The 11,966-nt window shown below is 44.7% G+C and overlaps 1 protein-coding gene across 3 annotated transcripts; it reads right to left on the bottom strand.

Annotated features, from left to right (window-relative positions):
- Positions 1 to 4,177: 4,177 nt before the first annotated feature.
- SCG2 (secretogranin II) lies at positions 4,178 to 10,023 on the bottom strand. Of its 3 annotated transcripts, none has more exons than XM_030029131.2 (2): positions 9,939 to 10,023; positions 4,178 to 6,470 (listed from the first exon to the last, which is right to left on the bottom strand). In XM_030029131.2, the coding sequence occupies exon 2, from the start codon at positions 6,454 to 6,456 to the stop codon at positions 4,573 to 4,575; it is 1,884 nt and encodes a 627-aa protein (XP_029884991.1). In that variant the 5' UTR covers positions 6,457 to 6,470; positions 9,939 to 10,023; the 3' UTR covers positions 4,178 to 4,572. The 3 variants fall into 3 exon arrangements, with proteins under 3 accessions (XP_029884991.1, XP_029884993.1, XP_029884992.1); XM_030029133.2 differs by having other exon boundaries at positions 4,178 to 6,472; positions 9,956 to 9,973; XM_030029132.2 differs by having other exon boundaries at positions 4,178 to 6,472; positions 9,962 to 9,972.
- Between the last annotated feature and the right edge of the window lie 1,943 nt (positions 10,024 to 11,966).

Here is an 11,966-nt window from a genome sequence, read left to right as displayed (position 1 = left end):
ATGACTGTTTGTCCCACTACACTCATAAGGAAAACATAAAACACAAATGAAAGCAGAAGCGGCTGTGGCTATTAAAACCGATTAAGCACTCTCTGCAGCCTCTCTGCAGGGGGCCCCTCTGGAGTGGTTTAATGGAGCAGATCTCATGTTATGATGCACATTTCGATAATGCTGTCTTGCATATTCAGGTATAACTATCTGCTCTTCTGCAGGAGCTTTGGTTACATAGCAAGAGGCAGCCATGGCTACCAAGAGGGTGCTGCCTATTTAATATTTGCTCCTTTCATTTCATTTCAAAGTGGAGTTAGAGATTCATTTCTTAGAAATAAAGTACTTAACAGGGAGATTAGCTGTCTGCTTTCTGTGGCTAGAAGAGCAAAAGGTACTGATGTAACTTTTTAGCTTGAAATCAACTCGAAACTTCTACATAGGTCTGTTACACAATGTGCAATTCTGTTATTTCAAGCTCAACATCACTCTTCTTTATGAAGCTGAACCACAAACAACAAAGTCCCTAATGGCTTGCACACCCTGTAAATGAGATGATGGTCTTCTAAAAAAGTGATGTAGTTACTCATGCCAAGGTTTGGCTTTTCCAAAGCTTATTTCTTCTTCTACACGGTCTCTGAAAATATATGTCCTTTTATGCATAGGTTTGTACCTCCGGTTCCTTAGATCCAAAATCATTCTGGTATCCAAAATTTTCATTGACCTCTCCTTGAATAAGAGCCTGGGGCAGCATTTATGCCAAATAGCTCCCCTGGTCAGCTCAGGAGCCTGGGTAGCCCAAGGGAAGGGAGTGCTATGGGCTGTGGTAAGAGGGGAATGAAACTAAGAAACTTAAAACTACCACCAGTCATGCTTGACCATGTTTCTTTTGTGCAGCATCTCTTCTAGGTCCTCCACACACCTTGTAAATCAGATATATTATTGCCTGGTATGTGCTCAAGGAGTAATGGCCGAAACAGGGACCTGTGAACCTCTGTCCTCTCACTGGAATCATTCTTTTGAAAAGAATGAGATCAGCTAAAGAAGCAATAATAATAATAGCCCGCTACTTTAATGTACCTGCTGTAAAACATCATTGTTTTGACGCAGTCAACCTTTTACGTTGACTTTATAAAACCCAAACCCCTTAAAACCATAAACCCCACTGCCTGATGGTTTTGTTTTCCACTTGAAGAGAATATTGAATACACTCTGAGCCAAGTTCCTTTAGGAAGGCCCTCAGGTCTGGGCACCTTCGGTGGCATTAGGGGAACTGCAGTGCCGCAAGTATCAGCTCAAGGGGAACAGGCACATCATGGCACAGCACAAAGACCCACGGCAGGGCTGGCTGGGCTGTGACAGAGGCCATCCGAACACAATTTTAGGACAAAGCAGAAGCGAAGGTTGGCACTTCACTTCAAAGCATTTTCATGTTTGTTTCCTCAGCGCTGCGATGCGCTGCTGGGTGCCATAGCAACGTGTTGCCCTGCATCGCAGGGGCGAGGGTGATGCTCCTCCGAGCCTGTGGCTCGGCAGCTGCTTGGGGGGGGGGGGGGGGGGAATGGAAAAGCTCCTTTTTAAAGCACCATTGTATGTCACCATTGAAAGAAAGGAGGGCAGCTAAAGGGAAAAAAATGCAGTTTTAATTTTTCACTGTGAAAAAAAATAGATAAACTCATATCTATTTTAGCCATGAGGACAAAACCAGCAACATGCACTGTACCGTGGCTGGGTGGTAGCCCAAGTGGTGCAAGGTGTTAGCTTTGATGTGTGACTCTAGTATTTGCCCAGAGCTGGGGGCAGAGGGTACACCTACACACATGTGCTTTAAGGCTACTGCTACAAAAAGAAAACACATTCAGAACCACCTTGATATCCTGCTCATAATTTGAGCTCTCTGAGGCAGAAGAAATGTGCTGTTTCAGGGTCTGTGCAAGGGGCGGGGAGAAGACTGTCATCTTCGGTGAGCTTTGCCCAAGCCCTGCTGACAATATTTTTAATTATTTAGCCTGCTATCGCAATGGTGTTTAAGTGCGTTGAACAGCATGTTTGCAAGCACGGTACATCTCCATCGAAGCTGTGAGTGCCCAAGGCCCTGCACAACCTCCGGCTGCTTGGCAGCCCCATGCTGCAGCACGCAGGTTGCAGCCACGTCCAGGAGCTGAGATCCCCATGCCTGGGAGGCTGCAGGAGCACAAGTCCTTCTGCGTCATCATCACAGAGCCCTCGGTCCCTCACTGAGCTCAGCCATGGGACAGCAGCCTGCTCCCGAGGAGCCGTTGTCCCTGGATGGCAGCAGAGTCTGAGCAGCCATCCTTTCCAAAAAAAACCCTTCTTCTGGGAGAGATATTCTGCAGAGATTGACAAACCATTCCTCACCTGGTGTGTGCCATGAAGTGGTGGGAAAAATGCCCTTCCTACGCCCAGGAGAGCCAGACGCGTGCTGAGTCCCCTCCCGGCATCTGTCACCTGCGGCACAGTGCCTGCGCCAGCCAGGCATCTCAGGCCTTCACACAGCCTCGTGCTTCTCTGGCTGCCCATTATATCCTTTTATGAAAATATTTATGTGAGTTAATTCTTTTTTCCCCTCAGAAAAGAAAAAAAAAGCATTTAACTACAGCCCTGGAAAAAACAGTGTCTAGCAAGTTGGCTATGGAGTTAGGCTTTGGCTCTGTGCGTGTATGTGAATAAGGGCAGTAAGTAAAGTCTCCTGTTAAAATATGACCTTGGAAGGCAAATATAAAATTGTGAAACTTGTTCACTGAAAACAGCAAACATTCATTTAAGTCTGAGTACTCTTGCTTTTATTACTCTTCCCCAGTTTTACATATTACGTATTTAAGTATTAAATGTTACTGATTTGACCGAAAGAAAATTTTCTGGACTATGAGGATTGCAGGAGCAGTATTAGGACCAGGGAGAATAATAGTATTAGGAATCAAGGTGATAAAAAATGTTATTTGTTTAAAGCACAATTTTGTTTTGAATAAAATACAATGATTCCAAGTTCCCAGTGTCACAAGCAAGTGCATCTTGAACAGCAACAGGTTTGTCCTTCTTTAGAGTACAGAATTGAATTTAACTCTGGTATTTTTTCAATTTTATGTTTAATGTTTTGACTCATCCAAGTAACAGGGAACTGAAGGATTTGGCTGTGGCCCAAAGCAAGAGCTCTGACTGAACTCCTGTCGTCTGCGATGATTGCTCAGGGTAATGGTGACACTGATGACGAAGTCTTATTTCTGCAGCCTTTGTACTTTGCTTCATCAGACATTGCCTCACCAAAAACCATCCCCACCCCACTTAGCAGAGATGAGCTGCTGAAGAATACCACAAGGAAAAACCACTTTTAAACTATAATCCTGGAAAGGCTTCTGCCTGAGCTGTCCTAGTGAAAACCATGCCTGACTCACAGTTGCACAAGCACATCTCCTTCTGTGAAAGAGCCGGAGCTTTTCCAGAACATCCACTGCAGGTCTTAACAGGAGCTCAAGAGACATTTCAAGTGTCCAGGTAATCTACTGAATAATAAAGGCTCTGCGTATACTTATGTATACATGTAACAGACATTTCATGAACTGGGAAATAATATTTTTTATTAGACAAAAATGTGATGTTACCTACAGGGTGAGTTCTCTGCTTGCCTTGCCTTGGAGCCTGCCTCTTTCTTTGTGGTAGCCGTTGTGAGAGAGGGCAAGGAACCCGTCTGCAGGGCTTCCCCTCTACTTCATCGGAGCTTCCCAGAGCTGCTGCTACTCACACACAAAGGTTCAGTTTTGTATTTTTTTAGAGCTTCATCATAGAATCTGTCTTAGCTGGACAGATCATTTATCTGCCTCCCGCTGCCAAGAGATACATAACCATTAATTAAGCGGGGCCCGATTTTCACTATGGGTAATGCATTTACTGCCCTGGCTGACTTCAGCAAGCTCTTCAGGTACACACTGCTCTTAAAGATAATGCCAGTCGGTGTTCTTATAGCCAGCAAAACCAGCAGTATATGCTACCAACTTATTCTACGGTAAAATAATAGACTGCAGAAGAGTTGTCTGTAGAAGTAAAAATGTACGTTTCCGTTTCAAATTAGTATGACTTTATCAACTGCCACAAAGAAACACAGTCTCTTGTCCAGAAATAATTTATTCATCAACAATAAAACACTGAATAGAAAAAGCCTTGTAAATAAAACTATATATATAATGCTTTATTTTTTTATTTGCTACTCCACAAAAAAACACTACAGACAGTAACAAAATAATCCAATTAATCTTAAAAATTTCAAATTATAATTGTCACTCTTCATTTATCATGTTTTATTAACAATGCGAAGGTCATTTGTTTACATATTATAGTTTTACTTGATCTCATTAAATTGTTTCTTAAAACACTCGAAGCAATTTGTTGCTTGCCCCATAATTTATAACATATATATCAATAAACAATATAACAGCTCTGAGAAAGATATGCAGACTGTTCAATGGTAAGTAGTCTACCATAGGTTGTTTAGTGGGAGAGTGGGAATAAATCACAACTGAATTGGGATAGAAGTCAACACATTGAAGAGAAATAATATTTGGGGAACAATTACATATTTTCCATTGCCCGTTTAGTAATGTGATCTCTTTCAAGCTCTGATTTCTCCTGTTTTAGATACTCTAGCACCTTTGCTAGCATATCCTCATCCAGATACTGCCTGTTCTGCGTGTCATCGGTTTCCCCGGCCATGGAAAGCCTTTTGCTGAGCGAAGCCAACTTCGCGGCCTCCTGTGGCCCCAGCCGGCTCAGGTGCTCTCTGATGGCCTGCTCCAGCTGGTCGTCCTCCTGCAGGTCGCTCTCAGAAGCTGGAAGTGGGACTCGTTTCATCTGGTTTATATTGATTACTTCAGGATATTTTGCCAACACCTTTGCCAAGTAATCGGCCAGCTCTTCGTCCTTCTCGTTCAGTTTCTCATACTCCATTTGTCGCCTTTCCAAATCATTCATCCAGGCAGCTTTAGGAAGTGGGTGTCCTTTCAATCTTCTGGGAATGTAAGACAGTCTCGGCAAATCATTTTCTTGATTAAGACGATTTAGTAAGTAGGAGGGATTCTGATTAGCTAAATTGTCAGTTCCCAGAAGACTGACAATATCTTCAATATTGAGGTCTTCAGGTAGATTTTCTGGAATAATATTAAGAGGCTGCTTCATGTACCCATTTTTAGAGTTTACATTATTTTTAAATATATCACTCTGTCCTAGATTGGTTTCAATGATCTCATCGAGGTCTTCTGGGAATTCTACTTCCTGCTCAGCTTCCAACCTTTCACTCTGAAGCTGCTTTTTTTCTCCAGCTTTCAACATGTCTATTAAATCCTCAGGAGGAATTTGTAAATTCCTTGAGATTTCTATCAGCTGAGCTATAGACTGAGGATCGAGTTGCTTATCCAAAAATGTGGGTGCTCTTTTTTCCTCAAGTTCTCCTCCAGTCCTTAATTTCCTATTCCCAGCACCGCCGATCAGCCTCTTCAGGTAATAATTCATTAGCTTTGAAACATCCTCTGACATTTGATCTTTATTGTCTCTTCTTATTTCATCCTCAAGTAAGCCGAGTTTCCCTGATCTTTTCATTTCGTCATCAATCTCCTCTTCATGTTTATCGATTTCCTCTTTGCTATCTTTTATCTCTTCCTGGGTTTGACTTTCCACTTTTTCCTCTATGGGATTCCAATCTTCTCCTCCAACCACATCTTCATAGGCAATGTTATTCACTTTATATACATCATCTTCATCATCTGTATACAATTTCTGGTCCTCATCCAGCCTTTCTTTCTTGTGGTTATTAGGTCCTGCCATCTTCCCCAACTCCTGAAACACAGACTCCAACGTAGCAAGGCTTTGGGGTGTGTATTGCTCTTCCACTATTTCATTAGTACGCTTGAAAGGACTGTCTCTTGAACTGTCTTCATAGTGCCCAAGTGGCATTTTGAGATATTTTTGCCACCTCTCAGGCCACTTGTAAGCCTCGTAATCATCAGCTACTCCAGCTGCAAAGTTGTTATCTGAACTCAGACCAAAAGGTTTATTCTCCTTTGGGCCAGCTTTTGACTCTTTCTCAGCTTGCCGCAAAGCTTCCAACATTACCTTCACCCATTGGGACTCATCTTCAGGCAAAGAATCCCTTACATTATCTGGTAGGTGAACCTGATCTTTGCTTTCTTTCTGTTGCAGGAGATACGGGACACTTTGATAAGAGTTGTAATCAGGGCTGCTTTCTCCCTTGTTAGTTTGCTTGCGAAGGTCTTCTATGTATTCCAAAGCCTTGATCATATCGGGATTTGGGAACCTTTGTAAGTTTTTCATTACATAGTCTGGATCTTTCTGAAGCAGCTGATGCTGCTGGAAGGAAGCTGCATCAACCCAACAGATTAGGACAAAGAAAAAGGTGAGAGCGCAGGCTGCTCCAAGCTGGAAGGTTTTAGTTTCTGCCATATTTAAAGTATTTCCTTGAAATAAAGAAGAAGAAGAAAAAAGAAGCCGTTAACATATGGAGACAGACTTTTAGGAAACTGAGAAATAAAATAGAGCTTGTTATTTTAAACTGGAACTCATAATGAAGAATACCACCAGTACTACACATACTTTTATTAATTATGGAAACCTAATATAACTCATACATGGAAGCCATATATTTTGGTGGAAATCTGAGGTTTTCTGAATCTTTCCTATGATTCCTCAGTTTATTGGGAACTATTGGTTTCCTATGCTAGAAATTTCTTATCTCTATGCTCACTGTACATCAGTTTTCCAACAACGGCAGCACCAAAGTATAAAATATAAAGCTGTATAGCTCATGAAATGCCCATAGAGGAATCTCAATGTCATTTTGATTATGAAAAGGAAGGCTTCAAATGGTAAAATCAGTATATCCATATATTTAAATGCTGCTCAAAATATTAATATTAAAACTACATACAGAATACTTTTTTGAGATTGTTCCATAGGGCATCTAATTTCATGCCAGGGTCATACTGCTGAATGGTGCTTGACTGCAATAAAATTAATGTAATGAAGTGGAGAACATGGCATATAAAATGACTTGCAAGTTTATTTCTGTCATTACTGTTAGTGTTATTACTTCCTTTTTTGCTCTTTCATTAAAAAAATACATTATTTGTATTACAGGTGAATTTTGGTTAAGAGGGTCTATGAGTGAACCATTTTCCTATGGGCAATGATCCCCTATAAGAAGGACAAACTACAATTTATCCTAGAGGAACAATATCATTTTACTGAATCCTTTAAAACCCATCTTGGAAATGAGCTCGAGTAGGTAGGTTCTGAGTGGTGATTTCATTCATTCATTGACTTCAGCAGAAATTGAATCAAGTCCCAGGACAGGCAGAAACGTGACCATTGGCAAAAGTGAGCTAAATTAACTTAGAATAGATCAGTAAAAGCCCAAGTCTAGTCAGTCTGCGCAGCTTATGCCAGCCAACAATAAACTCTGGAACAGAAGTGGGAAAAATATGCCTCCAACTGAATTAAGAACATTACAGCACTGCTGTGTATGAGGATACAGCTGCACAAGCCCAGTCATGCAGGGAGCTGAGCACCCTCCACCCAGTGAAGGGAAAAATTGCCATCGCTCATTTCCTAGGAGATGCTCAGGCACTGATATGCTGGGGCCATGGGACAGATTAGACTCTTTTCTGATCCAGTTACATTAACAGATGAAGTACAATAATGAGAAAGAAAAGATAAAGATAGAAACCTCTTTGATTAATTGACCTATTTTGATTCCTTTGTTTTTTGGCTTGGTAAAAGCATCCTGTTGAGACGTTGGTGATTCATGGCAGACTGAAAGAGCTCAGTATACCACTATTTACCCACTGCTGTATGTAGAAAGTGAGCGTGAATATGCTCATTTCAGCTCACTTGTAGATTTTTCAGCTCAGTTTTTGTTCCTAACATAATGTGACTTAACTAAATAATTAAAGCAGTATCAGTTCGGAGAGCTGCTTTTTCCCCCTCAGTATGCCTGGGCAAGCTAACAGCCGTACTAGCAAACTATTTCCCCAAACATTTCTGACTACTCAAGCCTGGATACGTTTGAGCATTGATTTCACAAAGGATTAGTTCAGAAGAGCTGATAAGAAGGTCCCACCCTCCAGATCTGAGTTTGCCCTGAAACAAAGCCAACACATCGCTTCATTTTCTGTCACAGAAAAGGCACTAGTCCTATACATAAATGTATATCTCCATGAAAAAAAAGCACTTTGCTGCTTATTGTAGGAAATAAATGAAGTTAAGACTTTCTCTTCCAGCAGAGAGAGTGGTTATTAACAGAGTTAGTTTGATTAGTGCATGAGAAATGGTCCTTTCCGAGGGGTGGGGGAAGGGAGAGTTGTTCCATAATTATCTGCCAGGCACCTCCCACTCACAGAGACCAGGAACTCAACCTCCCTCACTGCGCACAATTATGTATTGTTACAGCCTTTGTAAGAGTCGTCAGCATCCCGTTAAAATCAAATTGCGCGTAGCCAGGCAAAGTTTCGTTTAGTGTTCCACAAGGATGGTGCTCAACTGGCTATTTCCTTTGCAGGAATAACAGGTCATTGGCTCCTCTCTAAATATTTTGGGTGCATTTGTCTCTAGATCAATTTTCACTTCTAGTTTATTGCTAGATGATATTTGAAAGCCTTGTCAAATGGATTTGGGAATGATGTCTTTTAAAAGCTTTGAGTTCAGGTCATAAAGCCTTGTCATTAAATATACTGCGTTATCTAGGGTAAGAGGACTCCTCCCCAGTCTTTCAGAGTAATTCCATATTTTTTGGAAAACAGAGGACATTTTACACTATCTTTAGGATCTATAGCAAAATATTCTCTTCTGTGCCTCTCAAAGGACAATATGCTAAAACGGCTGTTTTGTCTACAGATGGATAATTGTCAAGCTAGCCTAGACGGGGAGCATATTTTCTCCTCTATTAGCACCTAACAAACAGGAAAATCATCTTTTGGCCAACAAACGTGGAAGTTCCTATTTGCAAGATGAGGCAATTGAGTTCGCAATTTAACAACACGTACAAAGGCAATACAGACTGACAGAAGTTCCCCCCAAAACAGACAAAAAAATAAATGTCCTTTCTGGGATGTTTCCATGGTAGCAGTAATTTTCTCTCTCGATCTCTCTCAGCAGTTGTCTCCAATATGAATGTAATGTTTCCAGTGAAAATTTGTGTTGAAAACTCATAAGCTTTCCTATAGATAAGTCCCTGCCCTAAGAGTCTGAGGGGGAATCCGACAGCAGTTTTCCACAAGGAAAACAAAGAAATATATCACGCACTCTTCCTCCCTTTTACGTTTGCAATAAATAACATGACCGCAGTAAATCTGCTTTCGTTTAAAGCATGTCTAACCCTTTACCCTGTGCAAGGGGCTCAAAACACGAACAAGATAATGACGGGGCGAGGAGAGGGGGAAAAAACGCAAACCCCAAGCAGTTCTGAATGACTATAATGACCGTTTGTATAAGTATACATCTGGCGAGTTAGTCAGACTGTGTTTGCACCCAAGGTAACCTCTCCTCCTATATTTTGACGCGGCCGAAGTGCCACGTCGGCGAGCCAGCGCGACCGAACCCGGTTGCGAACAGAAACGCTACGCTTCCCCGCTTCGGCCACGAACGATGCCGGTAAGACACAGATATTTCAGATACATGATAATTATAGGTCTATATTTTATAGACACGTGTGTCTTTGCACACATCGGCTGCCACCCCATCCGCTTTCTGCCCTAACCCGTCGTTGCGCTTAACCTCTTGCTTTTCGGTTGCGGATTCCGACCCGGCAGGCGGCCGAGCCCCGCCGGGCAGCCGAGGGGAGGCGGCGCAAGGGTTGGTTCCCCGGCCCCCCCGCGCCCCCCCCGCGCCCCGGCCGCCGCCCGCCCCGCGGAGCCCGGCGCAGCCCCTACCTGCCGCCGCCGCTCCCGCCGCCGCCGCCGCCGCCGCCGCCTTCAGCACCCGGACAGCGCCCGCTTATACCGCCCTCGCCGCGCCTGACGTCAGCCGCGCCGCCACGCCCCGCCCGGGCGGCGGAGCCTCGGCCGGGCCGCGCCGGCGGAAAGCGGGGGGGCGGCCGGCGGGACCCTGCCCGGGGGCAGGCTGAGGAGCAACACCCCCCCCCCGCCCCCGCCAAGGAGTGGGTCTTCAAAGGGGCAAATAAATTAAAAGGGAGACGGGGGGCATGCGACAAAAAAGGGGCAAAAAAGAAAAAGGGGGGGGAGAAAAGGAAAAAAGAAAACAGACCCCCAAAACAGGAAAGAAAGAGAAGGGGGGGGGGGGAGAAAGAGGGGGGAAACGAAAAAAAAGGGGTGGAAAGAAAAGAAACGGGCAGGGTACAGCCAGCGCCTTCTGCTCCTCAGCCCCGCAGCCCAGGGGCGGGCGGTGAGGAGCGGGGAGGGGGGAACTTTGTTCAGCCGACCCCCGTCTCGGGTCTGGAGGTGAGAGCCGCGCCACAGCAGGGGCACACAGCCCCGTCTGCCGGGCAGGAGCGCGGCGAGGACGGGAGGCGAGCGTGAGCCAAGCGGCCAGGAGGGGCGTGTGCCGGGGCGCGAGGGTCGGCGGGCGCGTGTGGGCGCGGGGGTGCGCCTCACCGCGCCAGTGCCTTTTGCGGGAGCTGGGCTTTCAGCAGCTAGTCTGTGTGTCGGTTTTTTTTTTTTTTTTTTTTTTTTTGATCCGTTGAATGAGCCGTTGTAGCACAGTTCTGGCTTTGTGACAGGGTAGGGACAATTCCCGGCATCCGTGGCCTCGTCGTCAGGCGTGGGAGGCCCAGGAGCTCAGCACCAACTAGAGCGTCCTACTGAGGGCTGGGCTCTCCCAGGGAGGAGGAGAGGGCCGAGTTGGGGAATGAAACCCCTCCACTGTATGCCTGAGATATAGATAGATGGAAAAACAGAAGCACGTCGGGGAAAGATAAGGCAAAAGGCGCGTGGGCAGCGGTGCAGGAGGGGGCAAGCACCCCACTCCTGCAGGGCTCTGCCGGTGGCTGCGGCATGGGACCGGGGGCCCTGCTGCCGCGCTCCCGGCTTCGCCCGCTCCCCCGGGTGCGGATGCAGCCAGAGAGGGACTACCCGCCTATGGCACCACTGCCAGGCACTGCTGGCCATGCCCTTGCAGTTTTAACTCCATTCTCAGCACTCTGCACGCAAAAAGGCCGGCGCTTGCACTCCTAGGTCACTAGGGTGAGTAAAAACCACTGTGCCGTAAACCAGAACACATGAAATGTAACACGTTGCTTCAGCTGCTGCTCAAGGTTTTAGCTCATTCCTGCTGCTTCCTTTCTATTCCAGAAAGGTTGTTTTACTTTGGCTTTTAAATAAGGACTACTTTTCCCCCCAAATAAATCTTACCTGACAATTTTGACCTTTTACAGCAGAAAATGCAAAAAACTAGGATGACTGTACCTTCCAAACCAATAAATGTTACAAAATTATATTGTCGTAAGAACAGCAAGGTAGAAATGATTGCAGCCATGAACAGACAAAAGGACTATCCTTGCTGCATTTGTTGTAGTTGAAATGGAGATATGGAAGCCTCTCATTTCACATCACATAGAGTTATGAGTGAAATATAGGACCGGTTTTTGTGCTGAAACTCTTCAGCAGCAGCTTTATTCAGGCCCCAGATACCATCCAAAATGCTCGCTTTCATCACTGCACCCAGGAAGAAAAGAGCCAAAAGAGAAGGTACATTAGGACCCATGATAGCATCCCTGAAGAAGGGAAACATCTTTCATTAGAAAGACATCTGCTGCGGTAAGCAGAAAGGGAGGTTCAAGTTCCCCCCAAGCAGCTGGGAACAGTATTGCTGAACACCACATCCCCCTTCAGCAAGGCTCTGCATGCCCACAAAACATATAGCTGCAGACGTTGTTATTGCTAATACACCTTAGTCCATGGAGAAAATAGTCATTGTGATCAAAACAAAACAAAACACAAACC

The sequence above is a fragment of the Aquila chrysaetos genome, chromosome 10 (assembly GCF_900496995.4).
Source record: "Aquila chrysaetos chrysaetos chromosome 10, bAquChr1.4, whole genome shotgun sequence".
In the NCBI taxonomy this organism is placed as follows: domain Eukaryota; kingdom Metazoa; phylum Chordata; class Aves; order Accipitriformes; family Accipitridae; genus Aquila; species Aquila chrysaetos.
The sequence above is the reverse complement of the archived record's forward strand: the minus strand, read 5'-3'. Positions and strand labels throughout refer to the sequence as shown.